The sequence below is a fragment of the Oncorhynchus keta genome, chromosome 8 (assembly GCF_023373465.1).
Source record: "Oncorhynchus keta strain PuntledgeMale-10-30-2019 chromosome 8, Oket_V2, whole genome shotgun sequence".
NCBI classification, from domain to species: domain Eukaryota; kingdom Metazoa; phylum Chordata; class Actinopteri; order Salmoniformes; family Salmonidae; genus Oncorhynchus; species Oncorhynchus keta.
The window spans coordinates 47267636-47291853 of record NC_068428.1 but is presented as its reverse complement, the minus strand read 5'-3'; the positions used below and the strand labels follow the sequence as shown (position 1 = coordinate 47291853).

General features: G+C 40.2%; 1 protein-coding gene across 1 annotated transcript in view; it reads left to right on the top strand.

Annotated features, from left to right (window-relative positions):
- The window catches only part of eya4 (EYA transcriptional coactivator and phosphatase 4), a 182591-nt gene that overhangs the window by 140756 nt on the left and 17617 nt on the right, over window positions 1–24218 (top strand). Inside the window, 4 exon segments of the mRNA XM_052524592.1 lie at window positions 18340–18514; window positions 18931–18999; window positions 19002–19054; window positions 19398–19481. Coding sequence (XP_052380552.1) covers window positions 18340–18514; window positions 18931–18999; window positions 19002–19054; window positions 19398–19481 — 381 coding nt within the window.

The window sequence follows — 24218 nt, the reverse complement described above, 5'->3', positions numbered from 1 at the left end:
TAAAACAACATGAAGAATAGTAGATATTAAAACAACAACAAGAATAGTAGATATTAAAACAACAGCAAGAATAGTAGATATTAAAACAACATGAAGAATAGTAGATATTAAAACAACAACAAGAATAGTAGATATTAAAACAACAACAAGAATACTAGATATTAAAACAACAGCAAGAATAGCAGATATTAAAACAACATGAAGAATAGTAGATATTAAAACAACATGAAGAATAGTAGATATTAAAACAACAACAAGAATAGTAGATATTAAAACAACAGCAAGAATAGTAGATATTAAAACAACATGAAGAATAGTAGATATTAAAACAACAACAAGAATAGTAGATATTAAAACAACAACAAGAATAGTAGATAAAAAGGTTCAACAAGAATAGTAGATATTAAAACAACATGAAGAATAGTAGATATTAAAACAACATGAAGAATAGTAGATATTAAAACAACATGAAGAATAGTAGATATTAAAACAACATGAAGAATAGTAGATATTAAAACAACATGAAGAATAGTAGATATTAAAACAACATGAAGAATAGTAGATATTCAGACCCCTTGTGAGAAAACCAACATGAAGAATAGTAGATATTAAAACAACAACAAGAATAGTAGATATTAAAACAACATGAAGAATAGTATATATTAAAACAACAACAAGAATATTAGATATTAAAACAACAGGAAGAATAGTGGCAACAACAAGAATAGTAGATATTAAAACAACAACAAGAATAGTAGATATTATAACAACATGAAGAATAGTAGATATTAAAACAACATGAAGAATAGTAGATATTAAAACAACAACAAGAATAGTAGATATTAAAACAACAACAAGAATAGTAGATATTAAAACAACAGACAAGAATAGTAGATATTAAAACAGGTCTGAAGAATAGTAGATATTAAAACCATCCAACAAGAATAGTAGATATTAAAACAACAGCAAGAATAGTAGATATTAAAACAACATGAAGAATAGTATATATTAAAACAACAACAAGAATATTAGATATTAAAACAACAGGAAGAATAGTAGATATTAAAACAACAACAAGTCAGCACATTCAACTAATAGTAGATATTAAAACAACATGAAGAATAGTAGATATTAAAACAACATGAAGAATACTAGATATTAAAACAACAGCAAGAATAGTAGATATTAAAACAACATGAAGAATAGTAGATATAATACTAAAGGGAAGAAATAAAAATAATAAATACATAAATGTAAATAAATAAATATCCAATACAGATTGTTTTGATACGGGGTTCAATAATATAATAATATAATAATAATAATAATAATAATAATAATAATAATAATAATAATAATAATAATAATAATAATAATATAATAATAATAATAATAATAATAATAATAATAATAATAATAATAATAATAAGTTCAGTTTGTGTATTGTTTTCTTTGTTGAGTTGAATTCTCTCCTGTCTCTGCTTGTCACGGTTTTCTGGGGAGCCCAGGGTCCTGTTGTGGTCAAGGATTTCCTCCCATGTCCAGAAATCAAAAATAGCAGAATCCTCTTTGGGCTGCTCCTGCCTGTTGACACGCTGCTTGGTCCGTTTACGGTGGGTGATTCTGTCACGGTTTCCTAATGGTGAAGGAGAGTCGGACCAAACTGCAGCGTGTATATTGGATCCATGTTTAATAAAACAAACGTAATGAATCCAAAACACAAACTCTACAAAACAATAAACCAAATGGGTCTTCGAAACAGCCTAAACTGGTGCAAACTAACACAGAATAAGGTCTTCAAGACATCAGGACAATCACCCACAATACAAGTGGCTCAGGTAGTGCAGCTCTTCCAGGATGGCACATCAATGCGAGATGTGGCAAGAAGGTTTTCTGTGTCTGTCAGCATAGTGTCCAGAGCATGGAGGCGCTACCAGGAGACAGGCCAGTACATCAGGAGACGTGGAAAAGGCCTAGGAGGACAACAACCCAGCAGCAGGACCGCAACCCCGCCTTTGTGCAAGGAGGAGCAGGAGGACCACTGCCAGAGCCCTGCAAAATTACCTCCAGCAGGCCACAAATGTGCATGTACACCAGCTCTGTCTGCTCAAACGGTCAGAAACAGACTCAATGAGGGTGGTATGAGGGCCCGAGGTATGAGGTGGGGGCTTACAGCCCAACACCTAAGGAGTGTTGGGATTTGCCTGAACACCAAGATTGGCAATGTGATGAATGGCATCATTGCTCTTCACAGATGAAAGCAGGTTCACACTGAGCACATGTGACAAATAAAGTGGAGAACATTCTGCTGCCTGCAACATCCTCCAGCATGACCGGCATTTGGCGGTGGGTCAGTCATGGTGTGGGGTGGCATTTCTTTGGGGGTTGGGGTGGCATTTCTTTGGGGGTGTACAGCCCTCCATGTGGTCCAGAGGTAGCCTGACTGCCATTAGGTACCGAGATGAGATCCTCAGACCCTCTGTGAGACCATATGCTGGTCAGATGGCCCTGGGTTCCTACTAATGCAAGACAATGCTAGACCTCATGTGGCTGGAGTGTGTCAGCAGTTCCTGCAAGAGGAAGGCATTGGGGACCCATGCTATGGATCTGACCCACCCGTCTCCCAGGGGGAATGTGTTGAGCACATCTGGGACATCACTGTCTTGCTCCATCCACCAATGCCACGTGATACCACAGACTGCACCACAGACACTAAGGAGCTTGGAAATCTAGACCCACTCCACTATAGCCCTGTCGATGTTAATGGGCGCCTGTTTGGCCTGCCTTTTCCTGTAGTCCTTGATCATCTCCTTTGTTTTGCTCACGTTGAGGGAGAGGTTGTTGTCCTGGCAACACACTGCCAGGTCTCATCGTTGTCGGTGATCAGGCCTACCACTGTTGTGTCTTCAGCAAACTTAATGATGGTTTTGGAGTCGTGTTTGGCCATGCAGTCGTGGGTGAACAGGGAGTACAGGAGGGGACTAATCACGCACCCCTGAGGGGCCCCAGTGTTGAGGATCAGAGTGGCAGACGTGTTGTTGCCTACCCTCACCACCTGGGGGCGGCTCGTCAGGAAGTCCAGGATCCAGTTGCAGAGGGAGGTGTTTAGTCCCAGGGTTCTTAGCTTAGTAATCAGCTTTGAGGGCACTATGGTGTTGAACTCTGAGCTGTAGTCAATGAAGAGCATTCTCACATAGGTGTTCCTTTTGTCCAGGTGGGAAAGAGCAGTGTGGAGTGCGATTGAGATTGCATCATCTGTGGATCTGTTGGGGCAGTATGCGAATTGGAGTGGGTCTAGGGTATCTGGGAGGATGCTGTTGATGTGAGCCATGACCAGCCTATCAAAGCACTTCATGGCTACCGATGTGAGTGCTATGAAGTGGTAATCATTTAGGCAGGTTACCTTCGCTTCTTTGAGTACAGGGTCTATGGTGGTCTGCTTAAAACATGTTGGTATTACAGACTCAGTCAGGGAAAGGTTGAAAATATCAGTGAAGACACCTGTTGGTCTGTGCATGCTTTGAAGACACGTCCTGGTAATCCGTCTGGCCCCGTGGCTTTGTGAATGTCGACCTGTTTAAAGATCTTGCCCACATCGGCTACCGAGAGCGTTATCTCACAGTCGTCCAGAACAGTCGGTGCTCTTGTGCATGCTTCAGTGTTGCTTGCCTCAAAGTGAACAGAAAAGGCATTTCGCTCGTCAATTTGGCTTGCTTCACTGGGCAGCTCACGGCTGGGATTCCCTTTGTAGTCCGTAATAGTTTTCAAGCCCTTCCACATCCGATGAACGTCAGAGCGGGTGAAGTAGGATTCAGTCTTAATCTTGTATTGACGCTTTGCCTGTTTGACGGTTCGTGTGAGGGCATTGTGGGATTTCTCATAAGCGTCCGGATTAGTGTCCCGCTCCTTGAAAGTGGCAGCTCTAGCCTTTTGCTAGTTCCCGGTCTGGGCTTCTGGTTGGGGGGTGTACGTACGATCACTGTGGGGACGACGTCGTCGATGCACTTATTGATGTAGCCGATGACTGAGTTGGTATGCTCCTCAATGCCATTTGATGATTATCGGAACATATTCCAGTCTGTTCTAGCGTAGCATCTGCGTCACTGACCACTTTCTTATTGAGCGAGTCACTGGTACTTCCTGCTTTAGTTTATGCTTGTAAGCAGGAATAAGGAGGATAGAATTATGGTCAGATTTGCTAAATGGAGGGCCGAGGGAGAGTTTTGTACGTGTCTCTGTGTGTGGAGTACAGGTGGTCCAGAATTTTTTTCGAATCCATTTTCATTGGTCACATACATGTGATGTGCAGATGTTACTGCAGAACAAAATGTTTCTATCTCTCTGCCCCTCTCTATCTATCTCTGTCTCTCTCTATCTATCTATGTCTCTCTCTATCTATCTCTGTCTCTCTCTGTCTATCTTTGTCTCTCTCTATCTATCTATCTATCTCTGTCTCTATCTATCTCTGTCTCTATCTATCTGTCTCTATCTATCTCTGTCTCTATCTATCTCTGTCTCTCTCTGTCTATCTTTGTCTCTCTCTATCTATCTCTGTCTCTATCTATCTATCTCTGTCTCTATCTATCTCTGTCTCTATCTATCTGTCTTTATCTATCTCTCTCTCTATCTATCTATCTGTGTCTCTCTCTATCTATCTCTGTCTCTCTTTTTCTCTCTCTGATATCTCTGTCTCTCTCTATCTCTCCCTCTGTCAGTCTCTCTTTCTCCCAATATCAATCTCTCTCTGTCTCTCTCTCTCTCTCCCTCTGTCAGTCTCTCTCTGTCTCTCTCTCCCTCTGCCATTCTCTCGCTTTACTGGCATGAATGGGTGGTGGCCACTAATGCCAAAGCAATGTATATGAAAAATTACAAAAATGAACAATATATTTGAGCATCAGTATTAATAAATATGAACAGAGAAAAAAATGTAGCATGAAATAAAAAACAATACATTAAAAAATAAGCGTAGAATTGAGAAATTCAATCTACAGACCAGGAACTAATGTCTCTATAATAACAGACCAGGAACTACTGTCTCTATTAGAACAGACCAGGAACTACTGTCTCTATTATAACAGACCAGGAACTACTGTCTCTATTATAACAGACCAGGAACTACTGTCTCTATTAGAACAGACCAGGAACTAATGTCTCTATAATAACAGACCAGGAACTAATGTCTCTATTAGAACAGACCAGGAACTAATGTCTCTATTAGAACAGACCAGGAACTAATGTCTCTATAATAACAGACCAGGAACTAATGTCTCTATAATAACAGACCAGGAACTACTGTCTCTATTATAACAGACCAGGAACTAATGTCTCTATTATAACAGACCAGGAACTAATGTCTCTATTATAACAGACCAGGAACTAATGTCTCTATTATAACAGACCAGGAACTACTGTCTCTATAATAACAGACCAGGAACTACTGTCTCTATTAGAACAGACCAGGAACTACTGTCTCTATTATAACAGACCAGGAACTACTGTCTCTATTATAACAGACCAGGAACTAATGTTTCTATAATAACAGACCAGGAACTAATGTCTCTATAATAACAGACCAGGAACTACTGTCTCTATTAGAACAGACCAGGAACTAATTATAACAGACCAGGAACTATAATAACAGACCAGGAACTAATGTCTCTAACAGACCAGGAACTAATGTCTCTATAATAACAGACCAGGAACTACTGTCTCTATTAGAACAGACCAGGAACTACTGTCTCTATTATAACAGACCAGGAACTACTGTCTCTATTATAACAGACCAGGAACTACTGTCTCTATTATAACAGACCAGGAACTAATGTCTCTATTATAACAGACCAGGAACTAATGTCTCTATTATAACAGACCAGGAACTACTGTCTCTATTATAACAGACCAGGAACTAATGTCTCTATTATAACAGACCAGGAACTACTGTCTCTATTAGAACAGACCAGGAACTAATGTCTCTATAATAACAGACCAGGAACTACTGTCTCTATAATAACAGACCAGGAACTAATGTCTCTATTATAACAGACCAGGAACTACTGTCTCTATTAGAACAGACCAGGAACTAATGTCTCTATTATAACAGACCAGGAACTACTGTCTCTATAATAACAGACCAGGAACTACTGTCTCTATTATAACAGACCAGGAACTAATGTCTCTATAATAACAGACCAGGAACTACTGTCTCTATTAGAACAGACCAGGAACTAATGTCTCTATTATAACAGACCAGGAACTAATGTCTCTATAATAACAGACCAGGAACTACTGTCTCTATTAGAACAGACCAGGAACTACTGTCTCTATTATAACAGACCAGGAACTACTGTCTCTATTATAACAGACCAGGAACTACTGTCTCTATTATACCAGACCAGGAACTAATGTCTCTATAATAACAGACCAGGAACTACTGTCTCTATTAGAACAGACCAGGAACTAATGTCTCTATAATAACAGACCAGGAACTAATGTCTCTATAATAACAGACCAGGAACTACTGTCTCTATTATAACAGACCAGGAACTACTGTCTCTCTTATAACAGACCAGGAACTAATGTCTCTATAATAACAGACCAGGAACTACTGTCTCTATTATAACAGACCAGGAACTACTGTCCCTGTTATAACAGACCAGGAACTACTGTCCCTGTTATAACAGACCAGGAACTAATGTCTCTATAATAACAGACCAGGAACTACTGTCTCTATTATAACAGACCAGGAACTACTGTCTCTATTATAACAGACCAGGAACTACTGTCTCTATTATAACAGACCAGGAACTACTGTCTCTATTATAACAGACCAGGAACTACTGTCTCTATAATAACAGACCAGGAACTACTGTCTCTATTATAACAGACCAGGAACTAATGTCTCTATTATAACAGACCAGGAACTACTGTCTCTATTATAACAGACCAGGAACTACTGTCTCTATTATAACAGACCAGGAACTACTGTCTCTCTTATAACAGGCCAGGAACTACTGTCCCTGTTATAACAGACCAGGAACTACTGTCTCTATTATACCAGACCAGGAACTACTGTCTCTGTAATAACAGACCAGGAACTACTGTCTCTATAATAACAGACCAGGAACTACTGTCTCTGTAATAACAGACCAGGAACTACTGTCTCTATAATAACAGACCAGGAACTACTGTCTCTATAATAACAGACCAGGAACTACTGTCTCTGTAATAACAGACCAGGAACTACTGCCTCTATAATAACAGACCAGGAACTACTGTCTCTGTAATAACAGACCAGGAACTACTGTCTCTATTATAACAGACCAGGAACTACTGTCTCTGTTATAACAGACCAGTAACTACTGTCTCTATTATAACAGACCAGGAATACTGTCTCTATTATAACAGACCAGGAACTACTGTCTCTGTAATAACAGACCAGGAACTACTGTCTCTATTATAACAGACCAGGAACTACTGTCTCTATTATAACAGACCAGGAACTACTGGCTCTGTAATAACAGACCAGGAACTACCGTCTGTATTATAACAGACCGGGAACTACTGTCTCTATTATAACAGACCAGGAACTACTGTCTCTATTATAACAGACCAGGAACTACTGTCTCTGTTATAACAGACCAGGAACTACTGTCTCTATAATAACAGACCAGGAACTACTGTCTCTATTATAACAGACCAGGAACTACTGTCTCTATTATAACAGACCAGGAACTACTGTCTCTATTATAACAGACCAGGAACTACTGTCTCTATAATAACAGACCAGGAACTACTGTCTCTATTATAACAGACCAGGAACTACTGTCTCTATAATAACAGACCAGGAACTACTGTCTCTATTATAACAGACCAGGAACTACTGTGTCTATTATAACAGACCAGGAACAAATGTCTCTGTAATACCAGACCAGGAACTACTGTCTCTATAATAATAGACCAGGAACTGGTGTCTCTATTATAACAGACCAGGAACTAATGTATCTATTATAACAGACCAGGAACTACTGTCTCTATTATAACAGACCAGGAACTACTGTCTCTATTATAACAGACCAGGAACTACTGCAGGTACCCCTGCACATTGACACAGTACTGGTACCCAGTGTGTATAGCCAAGTTATCATGGACACAGTACTGGTACCCTGTGTATATAGTCAAGTTATCATTGGCTCAGTACTGGTACCCTGTGTATATAGCCAAGTTGTCATTGACTCAGTACTGGTACCCAGTGTATATAGCCAAGTTATCATTGACTCAGTACTGATACACTGTGTATATAACCAAGTTAACATTGACTTAGTACTGGTACCCAGTGTATTTAGCCTAGTTATCATTACTCATTGACTCAGTACTGGTACCCAGTGTATACAGCCTAGTTATCATTACTCAGTACTGATACCCTGTGTATATAGCCTAGTTATCATTGACTCTGTACTGGTACCCTGTGTATATAGCCTAGTTATCATTGACTCAGTACTGGTACCCTGTGTATATAGCCTAGTTATCATTGACTCTGTACTGGTACCCTGTGTATATAGCCTAGATATCATTGACTCAGTACTGGTACCCTGTGTATATAGCCTAGTTATCATTGACTCAGTAGACCCAGTGTATATAGCCTAGTTATCATTACTCATTGACTCAGTACTGGTACCCAGTGTATATAGCCTAGTTATCATTACTCATTGACTCAGTACTGGTAACCAGTGTATATAACCAAGTTAACATTGACTCAGTACTGGTACCCAGTGTATATAGTTATCATTACTCATTGACTCAGTACTGGTACCCTGTGTATATAGCCTAGTTATCATTACTCAGTACTGGTACCCAGTGTATATAGCCTAGATATAACTCAGTACTGGTACCCTGTGTATACAACCTAGTTATCAGACTCAGTACTGGTACCCAGTGTATATAGCCTAGTTATCATTACTCATTGACTCAGTACTGGTACCCAGTGTATATAGCCTAGTTATCATTACTCATTGACTCAGTACTGGTAACCAGTGTATATAACCAAGTTAACATTGACTCAGTACTGGTACCCAGTGTATATAGCCTAGTCATCATTACTCATTGACTCAGTACTGGTACCCAGTGTATATAGCCTAGTTATCATTACTCAGTACTGGTACCCAGTGTATATAGCCTAGTTATCATTACTCATTGACTCAATACTGGTACCCAGTGTACATAGCCTAGTTATCATTACTCATTGACTCAGTACTGGTACCCAGTGTATATAGCCTAGTTATCATTACTCATTGACTCAGTACTGGTACCCTGTGTATATAGCCTAGTTATCATTACTCATTGACTCAGTACTGGTACCCTGTGTATATAGCCTAGTTATCATTACTCAGTACTGGTACCCAGTGTATATAGCCTAGTTATCATTACTCAGTACTGGTACCCTGTGTATACAGCCTAGTTATCATTACTCATTACGCAGTACTGGTACCCAGTGTATATATCCTAGTTATCATTACTCATTGACTCAGTACTGGTGCCCAGTGTATATAGCCTAGTTATCATTACTCATTGACTCAGTACTGGTACCCTGTGTATATAGCCTAGTTATCATTACTCAGTACTGGTACCCTGTGTATACAGCCTAGTTATCATTACTCATTACGCAGTACTGGTACCCAGTGTATATAGCCTAGTTATCATTACTCAGTACTGGTACCCTGTGTATACAGCCTAGTTATCATTACTCATTACGCAGTACTGGTACCCAGTGTATATAGCCTAGTTATCATTACTCAGTACTGGTACCCTGTGTATATAGCCTAGTTATCATTACTAATTGACTCAGTACTGGTACACTGTGTATATAGCCTAGTTATCATTACTCATTGACTCAGTACTGGTACCCAGTGTATATAGTGGTCCTTCTGTAGCTCAGTTGGTAGAGCATGGCGCTTGTAACGCCAGGGTAGTGGGTTCGACCCGGGACCACCCATACGTAGAATGTATGCACACATGACTGTAAGTCGCTTTGGATAAAAGCGTCTGCTAAATGGCATATATTATTATTATTTATTATTATAGCCTAGTTATCATTACTCAGTACTGGTACCCAGTGTATATAGCCTAGTTATCATTACTCATTGACTCAGTACTAGTACCCAGTGTATATAGCCTAGTTATCATTACTCATTGACTCAGTACTAGTACCCAGTGTATATAGCCTAGTTATCATTACTCATTGACTCAGTACTGGTACCCAGTGTATATAGCCTAGTTATCATTACTCATTGACTCAGTACTGGTACCCAGTGTATACAGCCTAGTTATCATTACTCATTGACTCAGTACTGGTACCCAGTGTATATAGCCTAGTTATCATTACTCATTGACTCAGTACTGGTACCCAGTGTATATAGCCTAGTTATCATTACTCAGTACTGATACCCAGTGTATATAGCCTAGGTATCATTACTCATTGACTCAGTACTGGTACCCAGTGTATATAACCAAGTTAACATTGACTCAGTACTGGTACCCAGTGTATATAACCAAGTTATCATTGACTCAGTACTGGTACCCAGTGTATATAGCCTAGTTATCATTACTCATTGACTCAGTACTGGTACCCAGTGTATATAGCCTAGTTATCATTACTCATTGACTCAGTACTGGTACCCAGTGTATACAGCCTAGTTATCATTACTCATTGACTCAGTACTGGTACCCAGTGTATATAGCCTAGTTATCATTACTCATTGACTCAGTACTGGTAACCAGTGTATATAACCAAGTTAACATTGACTCAGTACTGGTACCCAGTGTATATAGCCTAGTTATCATTACTCATTGACTCAGTACTGGTACCCTGTGTATATAGCCTAGTTATCATTACTCAGTACTGGTACCCAGTGTATATAGCCTAGATATCATTACTCAGTACTGGTACCCTGTGTATACAACCTAGTTATCATTACTCATCACTCAGTACTGGTACCCAGTGTATATAGCCTAGTTATCATTACTCATTGACTCAGTACTGGTACCCAGTGTATATAGCCTAGTTATCATTACTCATTGACTCAGTACTGGTAACCAGTGTATATAACCAAGTTAACATTGACTCAGTACTGGTACCCAGTGTATATAGCCTAGTTATCATTACTCAGTACTGGTACCCAGTGTATATAGCCTAGTTATCATTACTCATTGACTCAATACTGGTACCCAGTGTACATAGCCTAGTTATCATTACTCATTGACTCAGTACTGGTACCCAGTGTATATAGCCTAGTTATCATTACTCATTGACTCAGTACTGGTACCCTGTGTATATAGTGTTATATTACTCATTGACTCAGTACTGGTAGTTATCAGTTATCATTACTCAGTACTGGTACCCAGTGTATATAGCCTAGTTATCATTACTCAGTACTGGTACCCTGTGTATACAGCCTAGTTATCATTACTCATTACGCAGTACTGGTACCCAGTGTATATATCCTAGTTATCATTACTCATTGACTCAGTACTGGTGCCCAGTGTATATAGCCTAGTTATCATTACTCATTGACTCAGTACTGGTACCCTGTGTATATAGCCTAGTTATCATTACTCAGTACTGGTACCCTATGTATAGAGCCTAGTTATCATTACTCATTGACTCAGTACTGGTACCCTGTGTTTATAGCCTAGTTATCATTACTCATTGACCTAGTACTGGTACCCTGTGTATATAACCTCGTTATCATTACTCAGTACTGGTACCCCGTGTATATAACCTAGTTATCATTACTCATTGACTCAGTACTGGTACCCTGTGTATAGAGCCTAGTTATCAGTACTCATTGGCTCAGTACTGGCACCCTGTGTATAGAGCCAAGTTATCATTACTCAGTACTAGTACCCCATGTATATAGCCTAGTTATCATTACTCAGTACTGGTACCCTGTGTATACAACCTAGTTATCATTACTCATCACTCAGTACTGGTACCCAGTGTATATAGCCTAGTTATCATTACTCATTGACTCAGTACTGGTACCCAGTGTATATAGCCTAGTTATCATTACTCATTGACTCAGTACTGGTAACCAGTGTATATAACCAAGTTAACATTGACTCAGTACTGGTACCCAGTGTATATAGCCTAGTTATCATTACTCAGTACTGGTACCCAGTGTATATAGCCTAGTTATCATTACTCATTGACTCAATACTGGTACCCAGTGTACATAGCCTAGTTATCATTACTCATTGACTCAGTACTGGTACCCAGTGTATATAGCCTAGTTATCATTACTCATTGACTCAGTACTGGTACCCTGTGTATATAGCCTAGTTATCATTACTCATTGACTCAGTACTGGTACCCTGTGTATATAGCCTAGTTATCATTACTCAGTACTGGTACCCAGTGTATATAGCCTAGTTATCATTACTCAGTACTGGTACCCTGTGTATACAGCCTAGTTATCATTACTCATTACGCAGTACTGGTACCCAGTGTATATATCCTAGTTATCATTACTCATTGACTCAGTACTGGTGCCCAGTGTATATAGCCTAGTTATCATTACTCATTGACTCAGTACTGGTACCCTGTGTATATAGCCTAGTTATCATTACTCAGTACTGGTACCCTGTGTATACAGCCTAGTTATCATTACTCATTACGCAGTACTGGTACCCAGTGTATATAGCCTAGTTATCATTACTCATTGACTCAGTACTGGTACCCAGTGTATATAGCCTAGTTATCATTACTCAGTACTGGTACCCTGTGTATATAGCCTAGTTATCATTACTAATTGACTCAGTACTGGTACACTGTGTATATAGCCTAGTTATCATTACTCATTGACTCAGTACTGGTACCCAGTGTATATAGCCTAGTTATCATTACTCAGTACTGGTACCCAGTGTATATAGCCTAGTTATCATTACTCATTGACTCAATACTGGTACCCAGTGTACATAGCCTAGTTATCATTACTCATTGACTCAGTACTGGTACCCAGTGTATATAGCCTAGTTATCATTACTCATTGACTCAGTACTGGTACCCAGTGTATATAGCCTAGTTATCATTACTCATTGACTCAGTACTGGTACCCAGTGTATACAGCCTAGTTATCATTACTCATTGACTCAGTACTGGTACCCAGTGTATATAGCCTAGTTATCATTACTCATTGACTCAGTACTGGTACCCAGTGTATATAGCCTAGTTATCATTACTCAGTACTGATACCCAGTGTATATAGCCTAGTTATCATGGACTCAGTACTGGTACCCAGTGTATATAACCTAGTTATCATGGACTCAGTACTGGTACCCAGTGTATATAGCCTAGTTATCATGGACTCAGTACTGGTACCCAGTGTATATAACCTAGTTATCATTGACTCAGTACTGGTACCCTGTGTATATAGCCTAGTTATCATTGACTCAGTACTGGTACCCTGTGTATATAGCCTAGTTATCATGGACTCAGTACTGGTAACCCGGAAAACCGAAACTCAAATAGCTGAAATCAACATTTACATTTAAGTCATTTAGCAGACGCTCTTATGTTGTATTATAAAGTATTAGATATATTGTATTATAAAGTCTATGATGTATTGTATTATTACATTTACATTACATTTAAGTCATTTAGCAGACGCTCTTATCCAGAGCGACTTACAAATTGGTGCATTCACCTTATGACATCCAGTGGAACAGCCACTTTACAATAGTGCATCTAAATCTTTTAAGGGGGGGGGGGTGAGAAGGATTACTTTATCCTATCCTAGGTATTCCTAGGTAAATCCTACCCTAGGTGGGGTTTCAGGTGTCTCCGGAAGGTGGTGATTGACTCCGCTGTCCTGGCGTCGTGAGGGAGTTTGTTCCACCATTGGGGGGCCAGAGCAGCGAACAGTTTTGACTGGGCTGAGCGGGAACTGTACTTCCTCAGTGGTAGGGAGGCGAGCAGGCCAGAGGTGGATGAACGCAGTGCCCTTGTTTGGGTGTAGGGCCTGATCAGAGCCTGGAGGTACTGAGGTGCCGTTCCCCTCACAGCTCCGTAGGCAAGCACCATGGTCTTGTAGCGGAGACGAGCTTCAACTGGAAGCCAGTGGAGAGAGCGGAGGAGCGGGGTGACGTGAGAGAACTTGGGAAGGTTGAACACCAGACGGGCTGCGGCGTTCTGGATGAGTTGTAGGGGTTTAATGGCACAGGCAGGGAGCCCAGCCAACAGCGAGTTGCAGTAATCCAGACGGGAGATGACAAGTGCCTGGATTAGGACCTGCGGCGCTTCCTGTGTGAGGCAGGGTCGTACTCTGCGGATGTTGTAGAGCATGAACCTACAGGAACGGGCCACCGCCTTGATGTTAGTTGAGAACGACAGGGTGTTGTCCAGGATCACGCCAAGGTTCTTAGCGCTCTGGGAGGAGGACACAATGGAGTTGTCAACCGTGATGGCGAGATCATGGAACGGGCAGTCCTTCCCGGGAGGAAGAGCAGCTCCGTCTTGCCGAGGTTCAGCTTGAGGTGGTGATCCGTCATCCACACTGATATGTCTGCCAGACATGCAGAGATGCGATTCGCCACCTGGTCATCAGAAGGGGGAAAGGAGAAGATTAATTGTGTGTCGTCTGCATAGCAATGATAGGAGAGACCATGTGAGGTTATGACAGAGCCAAGTGACTTGGTGTATAGCGAGAATAGGAGAGGGCCTAGAACAGAGCCCTGGGGGACACCAGTGGTGAGAGCGTGTGGTGAGGAGACAGATTCTCGCCACGCCACCTGGTAGGAGCGACCTGTCAGGTAGGACGCAATCCAAGCGTGGGCCGCGCCGGAGATGCCCAACTCGGAGAGGGTGGAGAGGAGGATCTGATGGTTCACAGTATCGAAGGCAGCCGATAGGTCTAGAAGGATGAGAGCAGAGGAGAGAGAGTTAGCTTTAGCAGTGCGGAGCGCCTCCGTGATACAGAGAAGAGCAGTCTCAGTTGAATGACTAGTCTTGAAACCTGACTGATTTGGATCAAGAAGGTCATTCTGAGAGAGATAGCGGGAGAGCTGGCCAAGGACGGCACGTTCAAGAGTTTTGGAGAGAAAAGAAAGAAGGGATACTGGTCTGTAGTTGTTGACATCGGAGGGATCGAGTGTAGGTTTTTTCAGAAGGGGTGCAAATCAAGTAGAGAATATTCAGATTTTATGATAACTACAATGGCAAACTTTTGTTAAGTGCAGAGATGCATTCTAGGTAACGGATGTGTCGGGGACTTTTGAATTTCGGCAGACTTTGTTGCGTAGCAAAAAGATCAGTGTACCCTCAAATCCAGAGGTCGTGAGTTCAAATCCCAGGAGGTCATATTGAAAAGTCTGTACAACGTGATCAAATCAAATGGAATCATATTGTCATTGATTGTAGATTTGAACTATATTTAAGCTGAACGGTGTACCGCCTACCTTAACCCCCCCCTTTCATGACTTGACCTATAATGGTTTGGGACACCTGGGACCCTCACATGACAAAAACCTTCAGGAGACCATGACACAACGTCCCAAGAATGTTCATGAGACCATGACACAACATTCCAAGAATGTTCATGAGACCATGACACAACATTCCAAGAATGTTCATGAGACCATGACACAACGTCCCAAGAATGTTCATGAGACCATGACACAACATTCCAAGAATGTTCATGAGACCATGACACAACATTCCAAGAATGTTCATGAGACCATGACACAACATCCCAAGAATGTTCATGAGACCATGACACAACATTCCAAGAATGTTCATGAGACCATGACACAACGTCCCAAGAATGTTCATGAGACCATGACACAACATTCCAAGAATGTTCATGAGACCATGACACAACATTCCAAGAATGTTCATGTGACCTTCAGGAGATCATGACACAACATTCCAAGAATGTTCATGAGACCATGACACAACATTCCAAGAATGTTCATGAGACCATGACACAACATTCCAAGAATAATAATAATAATAATAATATATGCCATTTAGCAGACGCTTTTATCCAAAGCGACTTACAGTCATGTGTGCATACATTCTAATGGGTGGTCCCGGGAATCGAACCCACTACCCTGGCGTTACAAGCGCCATGCTCTACCAACTGAGCATTCCAAGAATGTTCATGTGACCTTCAGGTGACACAACATTCCAAGAATGTTCATGTGACCTTCAGGAGATCATGACACAACATTCCAAGAATGTTCATGTGACCTTCAGGAGATCATGACACAACATTCCAAGAATGTTCATGAGACCATGACACAACATTCCAAGAATGTTCATGTGACCTTCAGGATATCATGACACAACATTCCAAGAATGTTCATGAGACCATGACACAACATTCCAAGAATGTTCATGAGACCATGACACAACATTCCAAGAATGTTCATGAGACCATGACACAACATTCCAAGAATGTTCATGAGACCATGACACAACATTCCAAGAATGTTCATGAGACCATGACACAACATTCATGAGACCATGACACAACATTCCAAGAATGTTCATGAGACCATGACACAACATTCCAAGAATGTTCATGAGACCATGACACAACATTCCAAGAATGTTCATGAGTGACACAACATTCCAAGAATGTTCATGTGACCTTCAGGAGATCATGACACAACATTCCAAGAATGTTTGAGACCATGACACAACATTCCAAGAATGTTCATGTGACCTTTATCATGACACAACATTCCAAGAATGTTCATGAGACCATGACACAACATTCCAAGAATGTTCATGAGACCATGACACAACATTCCAAGAATGTTAGACCATGACACAACATTCCAAGAATGTTCATGAGACCATGACACAACATTCCAAGAATGTTCATGAGACCATGACACAACATTCCAAGAATGTTCATGAGACCATGACACAACATTCCAAGAATGTTCATGAGACCATGACACAACATTCCAAGAATGTTCATGAGACCATGACACAACATTCCAAGAATGTTCATGAGACCATGACACAACATTCCAAGAATGTTCATGAGACCATGACACAACATTCCAAGAATGTTCATGAGACCATGACACAACATTCCAAGAATGTTCATGAGACCTTCAGGAGACCATGACACAACATTCCAAGATCAGCATTCCCTCACTGAGTCTGTCTTCCTTTGTTTCATATCTTTCATTTAGATGAGGTGTTTGATATCTCTGTTTAGAATTTACTAACATTGAAGTTTATGATTTCAATTACATTTCGTATTTGCCAATAATTACTGGATAGAGATGTCTTTTTGTTATAATATTGTTACTGGTGGTTAAATCATTGAGTTTAGCTGGTACTTTTGCTCTGAATTGTCACTGTCTGGGTTGCGGTGCATAAGAAAGTCTAGTGAGGATAATATTATAGAGGTGAGTACAGAATTTGGTGGCTCTTTTCTCAATTTGGTGTGCGAGGGAGAATCTGCCCTACAGGCTAGATTTGGTGCATTCCTAGTATATTTTTTTTTAAAGTTGGAAAAAAATGTTGGTGGGGATTTTATCCCATGATGTATATTTCAAATTTGAAATATACATTAGTCTTTTGCTCTCTCTCTCCCTCTGTCAGTCAATTCTCTCTCTCTCTCAATTCAATTCAATTGACTTTATTGACAAGGCAAGTTCATTATTGCTTACATTGTCAAAGTATACATATTGAAAAATATAAATCAAATGAAATATATATATAAAATATATTTATATATAAATAAATGGTGTGACCAACAGCAATAATAATAGTAGTAGTGGACATGGGATTACCATTAACAACAACTACAACAACAATATTAATGAGAACAACAATACATTAAAGCAATGGTAGTAGCAATGGTCTCTCTCTCTCTCTCTCTTTCTCTCTCTCTCTTTCTCTCTCTCTCTTTCTCTCTCTCTCTCTCCCTCTCCCTCTCTCCCCCCCCTCCCCTCTCTCTTTCTCTCTCTCTCTCTCTCTCTCTCTCTCTCTCTCTCTCTCTCTCTCTCTCTCTCTCTCTCTCTCTCCCCCCTCTCCCCTCTCTCTTTCTCTATCTCTCTCTGTCTCTCTCGGTCTCTCTCCCCTCTCTCTTTCTCTCTCTCTCCCCTCTCTCTCTTTCGCTGTCTCTCTCTCTCTCTGTCTCTCTCGGTCTCTCTCCCATCTCTCTCTCTCTCTTTCTCTGTCTCTGTCTCTCTCTCCCCCCTCTCTTTCTTTCTCTGTCTCTCTCTCCCTCTCTCTGTCCCTCTATCTTTGTTGGCTGCAGTGAGTGTATTGCTGAGGTTGTTGTGTTGTTGTTTACTAAGTCTGTTCGTTTCTGTTGTTTACAGGACTATCCATCGTACACAACGTTTGGCCAAAACCAGTACGCCCAGTATTACTCCGCCTCCACCTACGGAACCTACATGACGTCCAATAGCATGGATGGAACCGGCTCCTCGTCGGCCTATCAGCTGCAAGACTCCAACCCCATCATGACAGTACAGGCCAATGAGCTCCACCCAGGTACGCCCCAGCCAATCACCACCCACTTGTGGAATTACAACCAGTAGTGTGTGTGTGTATGCGTACAATCCTGTCTGTCTGTCTGTCTGTCTGTCTGTCTGTCTGTCTGTCTGTCTGTCTGTCTGTCTGTCTGTCTGCCTGTCTCTGTCTGTCTGTGTACTTTAGTTTAGGTGTTATTAGATTTGGGTGTTGATAAAGATTGAGTCAGTTTTTTTACTGAGATCTGACTCCTGTCTGAACACGTTGTGACCCTTTACATTCGGTGTGTGTGTGTGTGTGTGTGTGTGTGTGTGTGTGTGTGTGTGTGTGTGTGTGTGTGTGTGTGTGTGTGTGTGTGTGTGTGTGTGTGTGTGTGTGTGTGTGTGTGTGTGTGTGTGTGTGTGTGTGTGTGTGTGTGTGTGTGTGTGTGTGTACAGGGGACGCGGTGCAGAGTCCCATGAAGGAAATGGATGACCGCGGCTGTCGGAGTGGGGGAGGAGCTAAAGCCAGGGGAGGGGCCGCAAGAACAACCCCTCACCGCCCCCCGACAGTGACCTGGAGGTACCCACTGACACACACACACACCTATATGCAGGTACACAAATGCACACACACATGCATACACACACAGACAATTATTAGCGTTGTCATCAGATGCTGAATACTCCCCTCTCTCTCTCCCCCTTTCTCCCCCTCTATCCCCCCTCTCTTTCTCTCCCTCCCACCCCCCTCTCTCTCTCCCCTCTCTCCCCCTCTCTTTTCTCTCTCTCCCCCCCCCCCCCCCCCCCCCCTCTCCCCCCCCTCCCCCTTCCCCCCTCCCCCCTCTCTCCCCCTTCCCCCCCTCTCTCCCCCTCCCCCCTCTCTCCCCCTCCCCCTCTCTCCCCCTCCCCTTCTCTCTCTCCAGAGGGTGTTTGTCTGGGATCTGGATGAGACCATCATAGTGTTCCACTCTCTGCTGACAGGCTCCTACGCACAGAAATATGGCAAGGTGAGACGCCCCGCCCACTACGACTCAACCCTACTCTATTCTATACCCTCTACCCTACTCAACCCTACTCTATTCTATACCCTCTACCCTACTCAACCCTACTCTATTCTATACCCTCTACTCTACTCAACCTACTCTATTCTATACCCTCTACCCTACTCAACCTACTCTATTCTATACCCTCTAACCTATTCAACCCTACTCTATTCTATACCCTCTATTATACCTTAACCTACTCTATTCTATTATATTCTATCCTACCCTACTCTATTCTACTAAATTCTCCTATATTCTATTCTATTCTATTCTATATTCTATCCTACCCTACTCTATTCTACTATATTCTCCTATATTCTATTCTATTCTATTCTATATTCTATTCCCCTCTACCCTACTCAACCCTACCCTATTATACCCTACTCTACTCTATTCTACCCTACCCTGCCCTACATTTCTCTACTCTACCCTACTCTACCCAACTCTACCCTACTCAAGGGATACAAACGCATACACACACACAGACAATTATTAGCGTTGTCATCAGATGCTGAATACTCCCCTCTCTCTCTCTCTCCACCCTCTCTTTCTCCCCCCTTACCTTAACCTACTCTATTCTACCCTACCCTACATTTCTCTACTCTACCCTAGCTTACCCTACTCTACTCTATTCTACCCAACTCTACCCTACTCTATTCTACAATACCTTACCCTACTCTATTCTACAATACCTTACCCTACTCTACTCTATTCTACCCTACTCTACCCTACTCTATTCTATCCTACTCTATTCTACTATATTCTATACTACCCTACTCTATTCTACTATATTCTATCCTACCCTACTCTATTCTACTATATTCTATCCTACCCTACTCTACCCTATTCTATTCTATTCTACCCTACTCTACCCTACTCTATTCTATCCTACTCTATTCTACTATATTCTATACTACCCTACTCTATTCTACTATATTCTATCCTACCCTACTCTACCCTACTCTATTCTATTCTATTCTACCCTACTCTACCCTACCCTACTCTATTCTACCCTACTCTATTCAACCCTACTCTATTCTACCCTACTCCACCCTACCCTACTCTATTCTACCATACTCTATTCTACCCTACTCCACCCTACCCTACTCTATTCTACCCTACTCTATTCCACCCTACTCTATTCTACTCTATTCTACCCTACTCTATTCTACTATATTCTATACTACCCTACCCTATTCTATTCTACCCTACTCTACTCTATTCTACTATATTCTATACTACCCTACACTACCCTACTCTATTCTACTATATTCTATACTACCCTACTCTATTCTACTATATTCTATCCTACCCTACTCTACTCTATTCTACCCTACTCTATTCTACTCTATTCTACCCTACTATATTCTACCCTACTCTACCCTACCCTACTCTATTCTACTATATTCTACCCTACTCTATTCTACTCTATTCTACCCTACTCTATTCTACTCTATTCTACCCTACTCTATTCTACCCTACTCTACCCTACTCTATTCTACCCTACTCTACCCTACTCTATTCTACCCTACTCTATTCTACCCTACTCTACCCTACCCTACTCTATTCTACTCTATTCTACCCTACTCTATTCTACTCTATTCTACTATATTCTATTCTACTCTATTCTACCCTACTCTATTCTACTCTATTCTACTCTATTCTACCCTACTCTATTCTACTCTATTCTACCCTACTCTATTCTACTCTATTCTAACTATTCTACCCTACTCTATTCTACTCTATTCTACCCTACTCTATTCTACTCTATTCTACCCTACTCTATTCTACTCTATTCTACCCTACTCTATTCTACTCTATTCTACCCTACTCTATTCTACTCTATTCTACTCTATTCTACTCTACTCTATTCTACTCTATCCTACCCTACTCTATTCTACTCTACTCTATATTACATGGATTTATTGTGATGGTGTAGGTAGACTATATTACATGGATTTATTGTGATGGTGTAGACTATATTACATGGATTTATTGTGATGGTGTAGGTAGACTATATTACATGGATTTATTGTGATGGTGTAGGTAGACTATATTACATGGATTTATTGTGATGGTGTAGGTAGACTATATTACATGGATTTATTGTGATGGTGTAGGTAGACTATATTACATGGATTTATTGTGATGGTGTAGACTATATTACATGGATTTATTGTGATGGTGTAGGTAGACTATATTACATGGATTTATTGTGATGGTGTAGACTATATTACATGGATTTATTGTGGAGGTGTAGGTAGACTATATTACATGGATTTATTGTGATGGTGTAGGTAGACTATATTACATGGATTTATTGTGATGGTGTAGACTATATTACATGGATTTATTGTGATGGTGTAGACTATATTACATGGATTTTTGTGATGGTGTAGACTATATTACATGGATTTATTGTGATGGTGTAGGTAGACTATATTACATGGATTTATTGTGATGGTGTGTGTAGACTATATTACATGGATTTATTGTGATGGTGTAGGTAGACTAAATTACATGGATTTATGAAGGTGTGATGGTGAAGGTGTAGACTATATTACAATGGATTTATTGTGAAGGTGTAGACTATATTACAATGGATTTATTGTGAAGGTGTAGAATATATTACAATGGATTTATTGTGAAGGTGTAGACTATATTACAATGGATTTATTGTGAAGGTGTAGACTATATTACAATGGATTTATTGTGAAGGTGTAGACTATATTACAATGGATTTATTGTGAAGGTGTAGACTATATTACATGGATTTATTGTGAAGGTGTAGACTATATTACAATGGATTTATTGTGAAGGTGTAGACTATATTACAATGGATTTATTGTGAAGGTGTAGACTATATTACAATGGATTTATTGTGAAGGTGTAGACTATATTACAATGGATTTATTGTGAAGGTGTAGACTATATTACAATGGATTTATTGTGAAGGTGTAGACTATATTACAATGGATTTATTGTGATGGTGTAGACTATATTACAATGGATTTATTGTGAAGGTGTAGACTATATTACAATGGATTTATTGTGAAGGTGTAGACTATATTACAATGGATTTATTGTGAAGGTGTAGACTATATTACAATGGATTTATTGTGAAGGTGTAGACTATTTTACAATGGATTTATTGTGAAGGTGTAGACTATATTACAATGGATTTATTGTGAAGGTGTAGACTATATTACAATGGATTTATTGTGAAGGTGTAGACTATATTACAATGGATTTATTGTGAAGGTGTAGACTATATTACAATGGATTTATTGTGATGGTGTAGACTATATTACAATGGATTTATTGTGAAGGTGTAGACTATATTACAATGGATTTATTGTGAATGTGTAGACTATATTACAATGGATTTATTGTGAAGGTGTAGACTATATTACAATGGATTTATTGTGAAGGTGTAGACTATATTACAATGGATTTATTGTGAAGGTGTAGACTATATTACAATGGATTTATTGTGAAGGTGTAGACTATATTACAATGGATTTATTGTGAAGGTGTAGACTATATTACAATGGATTTATTGTGAAGGTGTAGACTATATTACAATGGATTTATTGTGAAGGTGTAGACTATATTACATGGATTTATTGTGAAGGTGTAGACTATATTACAATGGATTTATTGTGAAGGTGTAGACTATATTACAATGGATTTATTGTGATGGTGTAGATTATATTACAATGGATTTATTGTGAAGGTGTAGACTATATTACAATGGATTTATTGTGAAAGTGTAGACTATATTACAATGGATTTATTGTGAAGGTGTAGACTATATTACAATGGATTTATTGTGAAAGTGTAGACTATATTACAATGGATTTATTGTGAAGGTGTAGACTATATTACAATGGATTTATTGTGAAGGTGTAGACTATATTACAATGGATTTATTGTGAAGGTGTAGACTATATTACAATGGATTTATTGTGAAGGTGTAGACTATATTACAATGGATTTATTGTGAAGGTGTAGACTATATTACATGGATTTATTGTGAAGGTGTCGGTAGACTATATTACAATGGATTTAATAAATGTAGATGTTTCAAAGGTCTGCATCGGTGGCTTGTAGGCTGTGCGTGGAAGCCAGGATATGCTAGACATGTTTATGCTAATTAAAAGGTCAAATACCAACGAGACCAGCAGTTATTTGCACGACTATCATCTGCTGACAAAATGTCATGACCGCCACAGCCCTATCGCCATTCAGAGGGTGAATTGGCAAGACAACAGATTTAAGTGCCTTTGAACTGCAAAACTGCTGAGTTTTTCAGGCTCAACAGTTTCCCCTGTGTGTATCAATAATTGGTCCACCACCCAAAGGACATCCAGACAATTTAACACAACTGTGGGAAGCGTTGGAGTCAACATGGGACCAGCAGCCCTGTGGAACGCTTTCGAACACCTTGTAGAGTCCATGCCCCCCTGACAAATGTAGGTCTAAAGTCTAATATCCTCAGTCCTGTCCTCCAGTTTGTTATTATCTAGTTACAGTCCTTTACATTTGGTAATATTATAAAGTTTGAAATAATACATCTAGTGTCCCAGATGGCACCCTATTCCATATATAGTGCACTACTTTAGGTCAGGACTCTATGGCACCCTATTCCCTATGTAGTGCACTACTTTAGGTCAGGTCTCTATGGCACCCTATTCCCTA